Consider the following 13,579-nt stretch of genomic DNA (forward strand, 5'->3'; position numbering starts at 1 on the left):
GTTGTTTCCTGAGTTGTTCATTTTAGCCATTTTGACCAGTGTAAGTTGGTAGTATCTTATTGTGGTTTTGATTTGTATTTCCCTGATGCCGAGTGATGTTGAGCATTTTGTCCTGTGTCTGTTAGCCATTTGTATTTCTTCTTGGAGAAATGTCTCTTCATGTCTTCTGCCTATTTCTTGACTGGATTATTTGTTTTTTGGTTTTTGAGTTTGATAAGTTCTTTACAGATTTTGGATACTAGCCCTTTATCTGGTAAGATATTTGCAAATATTGTCTTCCATTCCATAGGTTGCCATTTTCTTTTAGTTTTGTCTTAATTTCAGGAATTAATTTTTTTTTTTTTTAAAGATTTTATTTTTATTTATTTATTTGACAGAGATAGCCAGCGAGAGAGGGAACACAAGCAGGGGGAGTGGGAGAGGAAGAAGCAGGCTCACAGCAGAGGAGCCCGATGTGGGGCTCGATCCCATAACGCCGGGATCACGCCCTGAGCCGAAGGCAGGCGCTCAACCGCTGTGCCACCCAGGCGCCCCCAGGAATTAATTTTTTATCCCAATTCTTTTCTGAGTTTTTCTATTTCTGATTTTTGTTCTTTCATGTTACATTTTCTTTATTGTCTTTTAGTTCATTTTGAAAATCATTGAGTTCATTCTGAAATAATAGTGGGTTGTGACCATTTGGGATAATAATAGTGGGATATGGTCATATCTTTCAGGCACACTTTCATTGTTTGTAGGAATCTTCTTCTTTTTTATCTTATAATAACATTTTTAAAAAAGATTTTATTTATCCATTTGAAAGGGAGAGAGAGAGAACATGAGTAGGGGGTGGGGACAGAGGGAGAGGGAGAAGCAGACTCCCTGCTGAGCAGGGAGCCCAACGCAGGCTTGATCCCAGGACCCTGAGATCATGACCTGAGCCATAGGCAGATGCTTAACTGACTGAACCACCCAGGCGCCCCACTTACAATAACTTTTTATGGGATTTTTGACTTTAATACATGTAAAACTTTTTTCTAAACCTTGAAAAGAAAGTTTAGTTCGGGATTGCTTTCCTAACTTCAAATTTTAGAGTCCTCTGTTTTATATTCGTTTATGAGATGGTCATTCAATCGAACCTAAGAAGGGGACACAGGAGAGGAGCAGGAAGAAAGTTTACCCTAGAGAAATGAAGTCCCCACATGCTAGAAGGGAGCCACATGGAGGGAGCAGTAAGAGAGAGGGTTCGACAAAGCAGGAGTGGAGGAGACAGACAGAGCTAGTGGGAGAAAAACAAAGGAACCTGTGGGCAAGTGCTTTTATTGGAGGTAGCAGTGATGTTCAAAAGCAGGTTTGAGGGGAATTCTTTGGTACATTTGTATGTCACTAGCCCACAGTCAAGCAAGGGCAAGAAGAGGAACTTGTGGCAGGGCAGGTGTACGTGGTAGCCTGCTTTCTGAAATTCCTTGTTCTGTGCTCCTCTCCCATTTTATCTGGACCAGCTTTTTATTTCATATCTGTTGTTCCTGTCTTTCCCAATTTTGATTCTTACCAATCCTGGCTCCTGTCCTGCAAGGGAGTCCTGGTTGGTCAGTTTTTAGTTCACACAGCTAGACTGCTCTAGCCCCTCAGCATCTTACTGTTGTCCTCTCACACTCACCTTGTACTCCATTCATTTGGACAGTCTTTAATAGCTTCAGCTGTTCTCATGTTGGTCTCCTGTGGCTTCCAGTGAGTAACCTGTGTTGGCTGTTTTCAACTTCTTTTGTTCTCAGGTCCGTTAGTCCCCTTGATTCATCCTGCACAAATATTGGTAATGTTAATGCCATACAGGTCTTGTAACTTTCGGTAATTTGTTTCCACCCTTTTGAATTTTGGGGTTTGTGGAGATATGTTGTCACTTGTTAATGTTTTCCATGGGTTTATGGTTTTTCTGTTTATTTTCTGTTTTTATATGGGGCATTGAGGAGTTTAAAAATCTATGCTACCATACAACAGTCTTTCCAGAATTCCCCTCTGGACCACTTTAAAGCAATTGGAGTTTAACTTTCTTAAATATTTGGTAGAATAATACTCTTTGAAACTATCTGGTCCAGTGTGTTTTTGTGATTAACTCTTTGAAAACTTTATCTATGTCCTCTGTGATAATTTGTATGTCAGATTACAAGCTCTTCTGGAGTCAGTTTGATAATTTGTATATTCCTAGAAAATTATCCACTTCGTCCATGCCCTCAGATTTATTAAAATTGTCTTTGTTTTTTTAATAGCCTCTGTATCAGTGGCTAGTGCTTCATTTTCATTTCTTACTTTATGTCTACTGTGTTTGCCTTCGCTGCTTGAATTGGTTAATTACATGTGGTTCTACTTTCCCCCCAAAGAACCAGCTCTTGAATTCGTCAGTTCTTCTAATTTCTTCAGGTCGATGCTTAATTCAGTTCTTTTTTATTCTTTCTTGTTCATTAATATAATTAAAAACCCTTGAAATTCTGAGAGCTGCCTTAGCTATATGTCATAAATTCTAATGTGTCCTATTTGTTTTCTGAATACTTTGAAATGTTAGGTTTGATTTACTCTGTGGCCCAAGAGTTGTTTGAGGAAGATTTAAAATTTTCCAGTTATTTTCTAGTTTTGTTATTAACTTCTCTTTTTTGTGATTTATTAAGATTTTTGTAGCTACCTAACATGGTTACATTCATTTATATTTGTTATGTTTATTACAACCTAATTAAATGTTCTGTGGACATTTGAAAAGTAGATGTATTTTCTGTTTTATGTTAAGACTCCATTATATGTTGATTAGGTAATCTTAATTGGGTCTTTTTTTCCTTTTTATTTTTGTAAAAGGTGTCCATTTACTCTCTGTAAAACTGAGAAAGGTCCCTGCTAATGTGTTTCAGTTTTCTCATATTTTCTGTGGTTTTGCTTGAATAGGATTCCTTACTGCTAGATCTTCATTATTTATTATCATCTTTATCATCACAAAGCATACTTCTTTGGCCTTGTTTATAACTTTTTCTCTGAATTCAGATCTGTCTGATATTGCAATCGTGAATATAGCTTTCTTATTATTTATATTTGCTTAGTATCCCTTTGCCTACCCTTTAATTTTCAATCTTTCTGAATCACCCTATACTAGATGTATCTCTTTTAAAAACATTTTAAATTAAAATTTAATTTTGATAAGTATAGCATAAAATTCACTTTTAGATTTTTATACATAGCATAAAGTTGGATTTTATTAGACTGGGAGGTTTTTTTTTTTTTAATAGGTGAGTTTGGGTCATTTTTTATTGATACATGTTTGATTTTAGTTTTGTCATCAAAAGATGTTAGGCTTTGTTCATATGGCTTTTTCCTTTTTATATCATTCACTGTATGATCCACTATTATAGTTTCAGTTTTGTATGTGTTCTCTGATAATTTGTAAGCTCTTCATTTTTGACTTGTGAGTTGAATCTTTAACATAACATGTATATTTAATTTTTTCCCCTTAACTTTTCATTTAAGATTTCAATCCTATAAGAAAAGTAGAAATGGTATGAACTTCTGCGTATCATTCAACTAGATTCACCAGTTGTTAATATTTTGGTGCATTTGTTTTATTTTTGTCTGTATCTACATATTTTTATTCCTAAGTATTTGAAAGTAACTTCTGAACAGATCCTTCATCTGTAACTACTTTAGGCATGTGTTTTTCAAGAACAAGGACATTTTCTTACTTAGGCACAGTCCCAGTATCACACCCAAGTACTTCAACACTCTTATAGTGTCTATATGGAGTCCATATAGAAACCTCTCCATTTGTCTCAATGATGTCCTTTATAGCCTTTTTGTTTGTTTGTTAAGGATCATGCATTGCATTTATTTATATCTTTTTGTCTCCTTTAGATCAGTCTACCAGCCTTTTTTTTTTCCATGAAAAATTCAGGTAGTTGATCCTGTAAAATGTCCCAGCATCTGGAGTTGTCTGTTTCCTGACTAGATGCAGTTAAATTTTTTTGGCAAGAATCATCATAGGTGATTATCCTTGTCATTCCATCAGTCAAGAGGTACATATTATCAGTTTGTCCCATGATTGGTCATGCTACCTTTAATCACATGGCTGAGATAGCATCAGTTCTCTATTTTTTACAGTATCTTTTGACTTCTTCCTATGAGCAACGACTAGATATTTTTCTATTTCCATTTCATTTTAATCATTTATTTTCTCATTACTTTTAAAACATGCTTATACCTCCATTATTTGACTTACTGATTTGAAGTATCTTTGACCTCAGCTGTAGAAGATGAGGAAGACAAAAAAATTAAACTTACACACTCTCCTACCTTTTTTCCCTCTTCTCTTCCAACTTTGTTTATTCATTCACTTTTCTTTAAAATGATGAAAAAGAAACATAAACTTAATCCAGGAGTTATAAAACATACTTCAGGTCAGTTTTTTCAGTTGGGTGGGTAAAGGCCACCCATGGGACGCACTGAGGCTGGAGCAGTCGGAAGAGACTGGCTGGCAAAACAGGGCGAATATGGTCAGTTGAGGAACAACAGTGCTTGTTGATAGGTGTGGGGTTTGGGTTTGGACTATTATTTGGACTGCTGCTGCTTGTCATCTACCGCACTTGAAAATGCTGATTAACGATTCTTCATTCTTGGTTTGACCTTTCTAATGTAAAAAATTGTAAGCTCTAATCTGGTGAGTAGAATTAATTTCTGGCTTGCAGTAGCGAGCAGCTGAGAGTACTTGGCTGGGACCCAGTATCAAGCTTGGGGGCCACCCCTGATCCCCAGATCTGCCTACTCCTAACCTTCCTTTCATGCCCTCTCCGTATCTGTGCCTGAGTGTGCCTTATTTCTTTTTCCTCAGGTCTCCCAGTTGCTGGGCAAACCTCAGAATTTGTTAACCAAGTGTTAGAGAAGACTGCAGAAGGCAATCCCACTGGAGGCCTTGTAGGACTAAGGATACCAACATCAAAAGTGTAATCAGCCTCATTGGACCACTGGTCAGAAATGTCTGTGTTTGTCATGTTATTCATTGTAAATTTTCATTCTGTTTTGCATGTCAGTTTAGCATTATGTAAACATTTACGATTAGGTTACATTGTTTTAAGAACTAAGTAGCATAAGTGAAGCATGATCCAAAATACTTGATTATTGCATTTTCAGAGCATAAACCATGGTTAAAACTGCTACCGGCATCAGAATCGAAACACACTTTTAAGTAAATGTTTAGCTACAGATTGCAAAAATCTGTTAAAGTAAAACATTTGGGAGGAGCGAAGATACTAGTAAATGCCAAATATTGTGGCAGGTTTATGCTCTGAACCACACACAAAAAAATTGAGGAAGCATTTTTTTAAACAGTCAGTTTAGATTGTTTTTAGAATTATTCCTTTTGTTCTAATTTTCCACAACCATTAATCTCACTTGTACATGGCACAACCCAGCACTCACGCCCATGTGCCATATTAGAAGTTCATTTTCCGAGCTCAATATGGTATATATAAATATATATAAATATATATATAATGTCTGTGCAAGTAAGAAAAAAAAGCATATTCTTTGTGCCTTGTATTTTGGGGAAACTATAAAACTGGTAATATTTTGTATGATGAAAACCCTAATGAGGAAACACAAGATATATAGATGGAAAAATTATGGGGTTTAAATGTTTTTTTGTTCCAACTCTTTTTCAAATTTTTTGAATGTATATAGGACTATGTTGAAATGTAGATATATGCCACAGAGTCTGTGTATTGTATAAAAAACAAAACAAAAAACAAACAAAAAAAAGATGGCTCTAGAAAACTCATATTTCGGTACTTGACCGGAAGAAGACAAATACTTGCACATTATTGCGATTGTTTTATTTTTTGTACCAAAGACAAATGCAACTGATATGGCAAACTGCCAGTCTAAGTAAAGTTTTGCACAGCTTACATGATACTGTATGAATGTATGAAAAAAAAAAAGGAGAAAAAAAAGAAAAATGAAAAGGTCAGGGTTAGGGATCTTACTGAACTGTGAATTTTATTTCTGTTTGGGTCCAATTATCTACAGAAGGAGCATCCACACACACAAATATTATTTTGCTGTTCCTCTAGTTCGCTTCCATAGTAGATAAGTTGGTGGCCATTTAGATGTCTGTAAGTCTTTTTATTTCTGCACTTATTGTAGGAAATTTTAATATATTTCATTTTAGTAAGCTATTGGTAAAATAGTTTTTGACCTTGAAAATTAAAAAGTTTATTTAGCTTATTGTAGTATACTTCCACCAAACAACCAAAATACAGATTATTTTTATTGTATTATGTATATATATATATGTAAAGAAAGAAAAAAGCTAAAAATATCTAATTCTTTAGTTGCCACTTTTCCAATTGATGTATTATTGTGCATGTAATATTTTCAAAGATCAACACAAGCTTAAAACAAAAACAATTTATAGATTTTTATATTTTTGTACAGGTATTTTCAAACTAGCTTCTTCAAACTTACATGTGACTTCTTCTATAGTTTCTAGAACTGAGAAATATTAACACATTTAGTTTTTAGGTGCTCTTTTTTGCTCACATAAAACAGCTTCATTAGTCAGTGTTTTAACTGCGTTAAAGCTTTACCTCTTGATGAGAAATTTCTTGTGTCAAGGCAGCATTATAAACCTTCCCCACAGATCTTTCCATTCTGTCTCTCTTACTGTTTGATCTCAAATCTTGTGTTTTGAACTCTGAAAACTGGTGGCTTAAAAACTATACTTTAAAATAGATCCTATCTAGCCAGAAAAAAAAAACAAACCAAAAATTTCAGACCTAGCTGCTGGAAAATTATCTATTTCTCCAACTGTTTCTCCATTACCCCCTGGAGAATTTATTCCTTAATTATATTTTGTCTTTTAGTGTGTTTCCTTTTCTTCTACTTTATCCCCTTCCCCCTCCTGCCCCCCATTTGTAAGCCATAGCATATGAAGCTATAGCTTATAAAGTTTGATTCTAAAACACACAGTAACAACTGAACAATGTTGCTTATATGCTTCTTTGACATCATGAAAAGGAAACTCCTAGAAGGACTGTCTTAACACCTTAGCCGAACTGTGATGCACAAGATTTTCCCGTGTGCTTGCTGGAAATGTACCTGGTTAGTGCATTCGTGCTAAACAGATGAGAAGCTCAGAGCTAATGGTTTAAAAGAATGTAAGCTCATTGTTTAAAGTTTTTCCTTTTTAGATGGGAGAAGGCAAGGCACAGGCTTATAACTTAGAAGTACGTGAAGTTTTGACAGAGTGTGTTTAGTAAATTGAAACATGTTCCAAAATGTGGCAGTTTTGCAATCAGGTGAAAATCACTTCATGATAGAGATTCAGCTGATGAGGTTTATAAAATTGCCCCTTTCTAGCTGCTCTGTTAGGAATTCTGGTTTTTGATACTTTTTCCTGTCTGCAAACCAGAATTTGATTTTTTGGTCTTGCATTTCAAAAAAAAAAAAAAAAAGACTTTGAATCTGTTTTAGTAGATTCCATATCCTTGCATTTCAGTGTTTTATATGTACTACTTAAGTTAAATAGTTAAAAGCTTTTAAATAGTTGAGCTTTTTAATGTTGACACTTTATTTTGTACCTATTTATATATGTATGTATATCTTAGAAAAGCACTTTGTTAAAAAAAATTGCATTTTATATGATTCCTGCCATTTGCTGCTAAATCTGGGCTGGTCAGAATGCTGCAGCGATACTTGATCTAAATAAAAACCTGGCAGTAAAATGTAGAGTGAAAGTTAAATCCTCTTGCTGTTTTAACTTTATCATAAAGATGACATAGGCAAGCTGTGCAGCTTTACATTTTAACCAGGGGACTCTGTGGCATTTAAAACCGTCTAGAAATGGTTGTACTTTAATGCCAGTAATAATCTGCTTCCTCTATTGTCATTAAAATATATACGTTTAGTGTATCACACAAACAAATCTTATAAGGGTAACGTAAAAACCCCAACAATTGTACATGTTCTGTTTTTGAAAATTGTGGCATGTATTTTTGGGTGAAGATCATTAGAGAAGAGCTCTCTAAAGGTTTTCTGTGTTCATACATGGTATACAGATAGCTCATAATGAAGTCCAGAATCTTACTTTAAGTGAAGGCATTGTGAATTCACCTCAGATAAACCCATTGTTCCAAAAGCAATTATAAACTTTGACTCTAGTACTACTATGATTTAAAAAAAAATACAAAAAACGTTCTTCCTCGTTTCAGATACACTGGATTCTTTATAGAGTTTGTCTCCATATGAAAGCATGCTGTCCAGTTGTTCTTGTTAAGATCTTGTCTGAGTTTTGAATTGGGTGCCACACTTTTTCAGTCAATATGATTGCTTGTTCTACTGTACCATGTATGATTCTTGTCCTTTCCTATATCCTTCATGACAGATTATGATGTGGCTTTATATTGTGCCTTACTTGTACATTTAAACTTAACGTCTTCATTCCCTTCCACTCCCTAAATCTTTCACTTTGACCTTTTTGGTAAGAGAATCAGAGCAATTATAAAAACATCATGAAGGATTTCAGATGGGTATGGTTTCCAATTCCCTCTCTTTATAGTTATTTTATATTTGTATGAAAGACCAGTTTTGAATGGTCTTTAAATATGAGAGGGAAAGACTAGCAGTAATTTCACTACATCCCTTGTTTCTGACTTTCATGAATTTGTCCTACATCTTCTTTCTGATGCTTGACTTGATTTGCTCCTTAGCAATAGTCTGCATTTAAAGAAAGGTGTGTTCAGTTCATCAGCTTGAAATTGACTATTTCATCTTTCCAGAATTTTTTAGGAGAAGAATACCCGTTTTGTTTGTTTTATAAAACAGATGACAAGTCTCTTTAAAAGAAACAGAAGTACAGTACTTTTGAAATACAATGCTGTTAGTTTGGATTTCTTTTTTTATATATAATATTCATACAATTATCTGATGTTTGCCTTCATTAATAAAGCTGTTAGTTTATTCACCAAAATGTCAAGAATGGATGTGCTTTTCTTTATTCCATACATTTAAAAATATTTTAGCTGCTAAGATTTAGTTAACTTTCTAAGAAACAAATTCAAGTTGCCTTCAGCAGGAATTAACAAAAGCTTATGTTCCCTTTCTTTATATAGTCTTCCTACAATTCTGTTCAAGTATTTTCTAATTAATTATGTAAGAGAATGTTAGCATCTCTCCAAATCTTGAAACTTGAATTTTGAGAATGCATTGAATTATGCTTTCAGTGTTAAAGTAAAAGGTTTCAATTATCCTTCTAGTGAAGTCTATTGTGGAATACCATTTCCCATGGAACTGAGGCCATTTCCACAACTTTGCACAGAAATGCAGTCTTGTTCTTCCCTTGGATCATGACAAATAAGTCTCACACAGTGCCGTAATACTTGTGGATTCTTTTGTAATCTTTGTAATCTTAATAAGGGCATTATGAGAAGATGACTCCATGTTTTTTTAATATTTCAAACACATTGGGATGTAACAATGAATGTCAACTGTAGGAATGGTTGTTTCGTTTTAAGGAATAAGCATGTTGGGGAAAGATGATGAAAATGTACTACTGACAGTTTTACACTTCCATAGGCAAGTGGGATTATGTGTTGAAGCATAATCCTCATGCTTAGTAAACTGACCGCAAATTGTAGAAATTACACCTAGGAACTGAATTATGCCAAATTGCCATTTTTCTTTAGAAAAAGAGAGGTTAGGGTGTAGTAGGAGGGAGTAGACCCTTAAAACTACTTCCAAATAGTATTTTGGAATTGAAGACTTGGTGATTAGTAAAGCACATCAGAGTTGGATATTTCAGTGTGCCAAGTTTGGGTGAACTAGGTTTGCCTCTTTCGTAACAATGTAAACACAATGGTGTAGTTAATTAAATTTTGGGTGGATGGGAGCGGGACTGATTACTGTGTCTTGCCCTGCACCCTTTGTTTTTTTCGGAACCAAATAACAGAAATGTGTATGTGTGTACTGTATCTGCCTTTCCACCACATTTTTATGACACTGTATTCCACTGCCTGCTTTTTTTTTTTTTTTTACCTTCTTTCCCTAGGATTTGTCCTATAACTTAGCATTTGTGATTAACAGTGATACTAGGGCTGACTGCACATAAGAAGTCACAAAAGAAGAGCGGAAGGGCAAGAATTCAGAGCATTTGTTCATACAATGTGGCAACCTCTTTTGCATAGTGGCGTAGGATCCTGTTTGTAATGCTATCATAAATATTCTGTAGTTTTGTTTCCCCATTCCCCCAACTGGAGCTATGAAACTTTTTATTGGATTCAGTCTTGTCTTTTGTCTAGAAAGAATTTTATCTTGTTGACGCATGAGCTGTTTAAAAATTATTCTATTAAATGTTGGTTAATAGTTGTGCAGTTTTTCTTTTCAGAAGAAAAGGCAATTCAAATGTTGCCTTTGTTTTCTGTCACCTTCCAACCCCTCAGCACTTCTAGTCAGATACAGATTCATCAGTGTATGCAACATCCTTTGTAATTTAAAATAAAAAAAGATGAAAAGGTTTTGAATTGTTTGCCTCCTGTTTTCGCCCTTTCTCTGTTGCTTTTCTGTCCCTTACCAAGGTAACCGGCTGCTCCTCTTCAAGATAACCCACTGCAGAGAAATCCCAGACTGCAGACAGCCTGCGACTAGCTGTGAACTGTGGATTGTGCTGCCCCTCTCTTGGTGTAGGGCATAAAGAGCTAACATTTGGGACACTTGGGGCTGATTTTTCAGTACTCTAGTGAAATGTGGCTATTACAGAGAATTCTTTGTTGATGAAAACATTTGCATTCTTCATAGTTTGGAGCACAGTTTAGTTTACCCGTATTTTTTCCTCTTTGATTCTTTGGGTAAGCAAGGGAAATAAACTGTTTTGAGTCTCTCCTGACTTAAACATTTGTATGTGTTTAATAATTCAAAGTAAGTCTCTGAGATAGGCTGGGCATATACACAGAGTCGTCTTTTTTTTTTTTTTTTTTTAAGATTTTATTTATTTGAGAGAGCATGAGCAGGGGGAGGGGGAGAGGGAGAAGCACTCTCCCCCACTGAGCAGGGAGCCCGGGACCCTAGAATCATGACCTGAGCTGAAGGCAGACCTTTAACCAACTGAGCCACCCTGGTGCCCCCATATATACAGAGTCTTAAGTCAGGACCTGAATGAACACCACTGAAGCAGTGTGCTCCTTCAAAGCTCTGCCAAGACTTATGCTAGGTACTGGACTATAAGGAGATTTGAGAGACATCCAGGAACTCACAGTTTGCTGAGGGGAGGCAGGATGTGAATAAGACGAGCTGTTACACATGCAAAGGGTTCTGGGTACATTATTGCCGAGATACTTGAAAGGACACAGGTACCACATCCAGTAAGGTATGCTAGAGAAGAATTGACAGGCTTGTGTTCATGACATCCCAGGATTCTCGAAGTTCTTTTTGCTTCATTTGAGTGACATTGTCAGAAAGCAGAGTGGAGATAGCCTCTCATGGACTTGACCTCCATTGAGACCACTCCTCACAGGAGCCTCCATCATGGTCTGGGAACTTTTAAGGAGCTGGGTGAGCCAGGTCAGTACAGTCCTTAGGAAACTAAACATTTTGTGGATAGCACCTATTTAAAGGGTCATTCAGTTGCCCCTCGTGATGCACAGCGATTCCAGAACCAGGAGAGCTCTTTAGCCAGAAACACCAAGTTCAGAAGTGCTTTAATATCCCAGCTGAAAGGTTTCGAATAATAAGAGTGTTAGGAAGTCTAGAAGGCGGGGGTGGCTGGCATTCATCAAACCCCTGCTAGGTGCTTTCCTGTCCGGTAACTCAGCTCTCAAAGGCGCAGTGATGGTGGTGGGTGGTGATGTCCATTTTACAAAAGAGAATAGACTTAGATAAGGGGACTCACCTCAGACCCAGCTTTTATGTGATAGCCCCAATTCAAACCCTGGGCTGCTCCTGCACTCAGAGACAATTCATGCTCCTAAAGGACCAGGCCACATCACGGGCAGTAATTGAATGGATATCTGTGTAGGGGAGAGATAATGGGCTTAGAATCTGAAAACCAGAACTAAACCCAAAAACTAGCAGATGTAGTAACCAAAAGCTAATCTCAGGATCTGTGGGTAAAGGTGACGGAAGCAAAATAGCATTGGCAGGAGTCAGTGATTGAAAGTGTGGGTCACCACACTGTACATCTATCCCTCGAAGATAGCCTCTAGCTTAAGGGCTTAGAATTGGGTCTCTTTGTTAGACGGGAGCACGTCTGAGAGTGGAGAAAAAGGGAGCTATGTTCTCTTCTTTAATTGCTGCATAGGGACTATAGAGAGACTGTCAGTTGCTAGGAATTTCCAGCAAGAAGCCAGATGTGAAAGGGGCCCAAGGTCATGTGTCGTAAAATAGGGAGCTTCTATCTGAAGGACACAGAAGACTTGAACAAATGGAAAGAAAGACCCAAGTTCTTGAACTGAAGCGGCCAACAACATGAAGCTGTCAGTCCTCAAAATTAAATTAAAATTTAATGCTATCTCAAAATATACCAATGGGGTTAAAAAAAAAACCACTTAAAGTTCATAGGGGAAAAAAATAATAGCTAGAAGATGCTGCGGGGGGCAGAAAGATTTAATCCAAACACATTAAAACACATAAAACTATAAACAAAACTGTCATTTGGGGGCATAAATAAATGGGCCAATAGAACAGAATGGAAGGTCTAGAAATAGATTCAAACATAATTTATTATGGTAAATGTAGCATCCAGAACCAGTGAGAAGAAAATGGACTCTTCAGAAAACAGGGTGGGAACAACTGGGAGACTCTGGAGAAAAAAGTTGGCTCTGTGCCAATATATATCTCAAAATGTATAAATGAACGGGTAACAGAAGGAAATGTGGGCAATTCCTTTAAAACCTGTGAGGCGGGGGTGGGGAGGCCTTTCTAACTTGAATCCCAAATCCAGGAGCCAAAAATGAAGATTGAGGGGGCGCCTGGGTGGCACAGCGGTTAAGCGTCTGCCTTCAGCTCAGGGCGTGGTCCCGGAGTTCTGGGATCGAGCCCCACATCAGGCTCCTCCGCTGGAAGCCTGCTTCTTCCTCTCCCACTCCCCTTGCTTTTGTTCCCTCTCTCGCTGGCTGTCTCTATCTCTGTCAAATAAATAAATAAAATCTTTTAAAAAAATGAAGATTGATAAATTCTATGTGAAACAAAAATTTAAAAAAAAGAAATTCCATAGACTATGCAAAAAGCTCATCTCTAAGGGCTAATCCTACTGGAAACTGATATGTGAAAGAACAACTACCCAATAGAGAAATGAGAAAGTAAATACAAATAGCACTCAAACTCCTTCATGATAAGAGCAATGCAAATTAGAAGATGGCATTTTTCACGTAATCAAATTGGCAAAAATCCTAGGATTTGTTAACACAGCACGTTGGCAAGACCGTGGGAAAGCAGGCATTTGTACCGCACTGCTGTGGGAGTGTAAATTGATAGAACCTCTCTGAAGAGCAATTTGGTAGTATGTATCTAAATTTTAAAATGCACATATTCTTCGACTAGCACTTCCATTTGCACTGGGCAAGTCATACTCTTTGCCTGTTTC

At 36.6% G+C, this 13,579-nt stretch overlaps 1 protein-coding gene across 4 annotated transcripts in view; it reads left to right on the forward strand.

The window, feature by feature from the left end:
* The window catches only part of CREBRF (CREB3 regulatory factor), a 54,758-nt gene extending 44,241 nt beyond the window's left edge, over positions 1-10,517 (forward strand). For all 4 annotated transcript variants that reach the window (XM_026510983.4, XM_026510980.4, XM_044388580.3 and 1 more), the window contains one exon: positions 4,841-10,517. In XM_026510983.4, coding sequence (XP_026366768.1) covers positions 4,841-4,956 — 116 coding nt within the window. In that variant the 3' untranslated portion in view covers positions 4,957-10,517. The remainder of the gene's footprint in view (positions 1-4,840) is intronic.
* The last annotated feature ends 3,062 nt before the right edge of the window (positions 10,518-13,579 follow it).

The sequence above is a fragment of the Ursus arctos genome, unplaced genomic scaffold (assembly GCF_023065955.2).
Source record: "Ursus arctos isolate Adak ecotype North America unplaced genomic scaffold, UrsArc2.0 scaffold_15, whole genome shotgun sequence".
In the NCBI taxonomy this organism is placed as follows: domain Eukaryota; kingdom Metazoa; phylum Chordata; class Mammalia; order Carnivora; family Ursidae; genus Ursus; species Ursus arctos.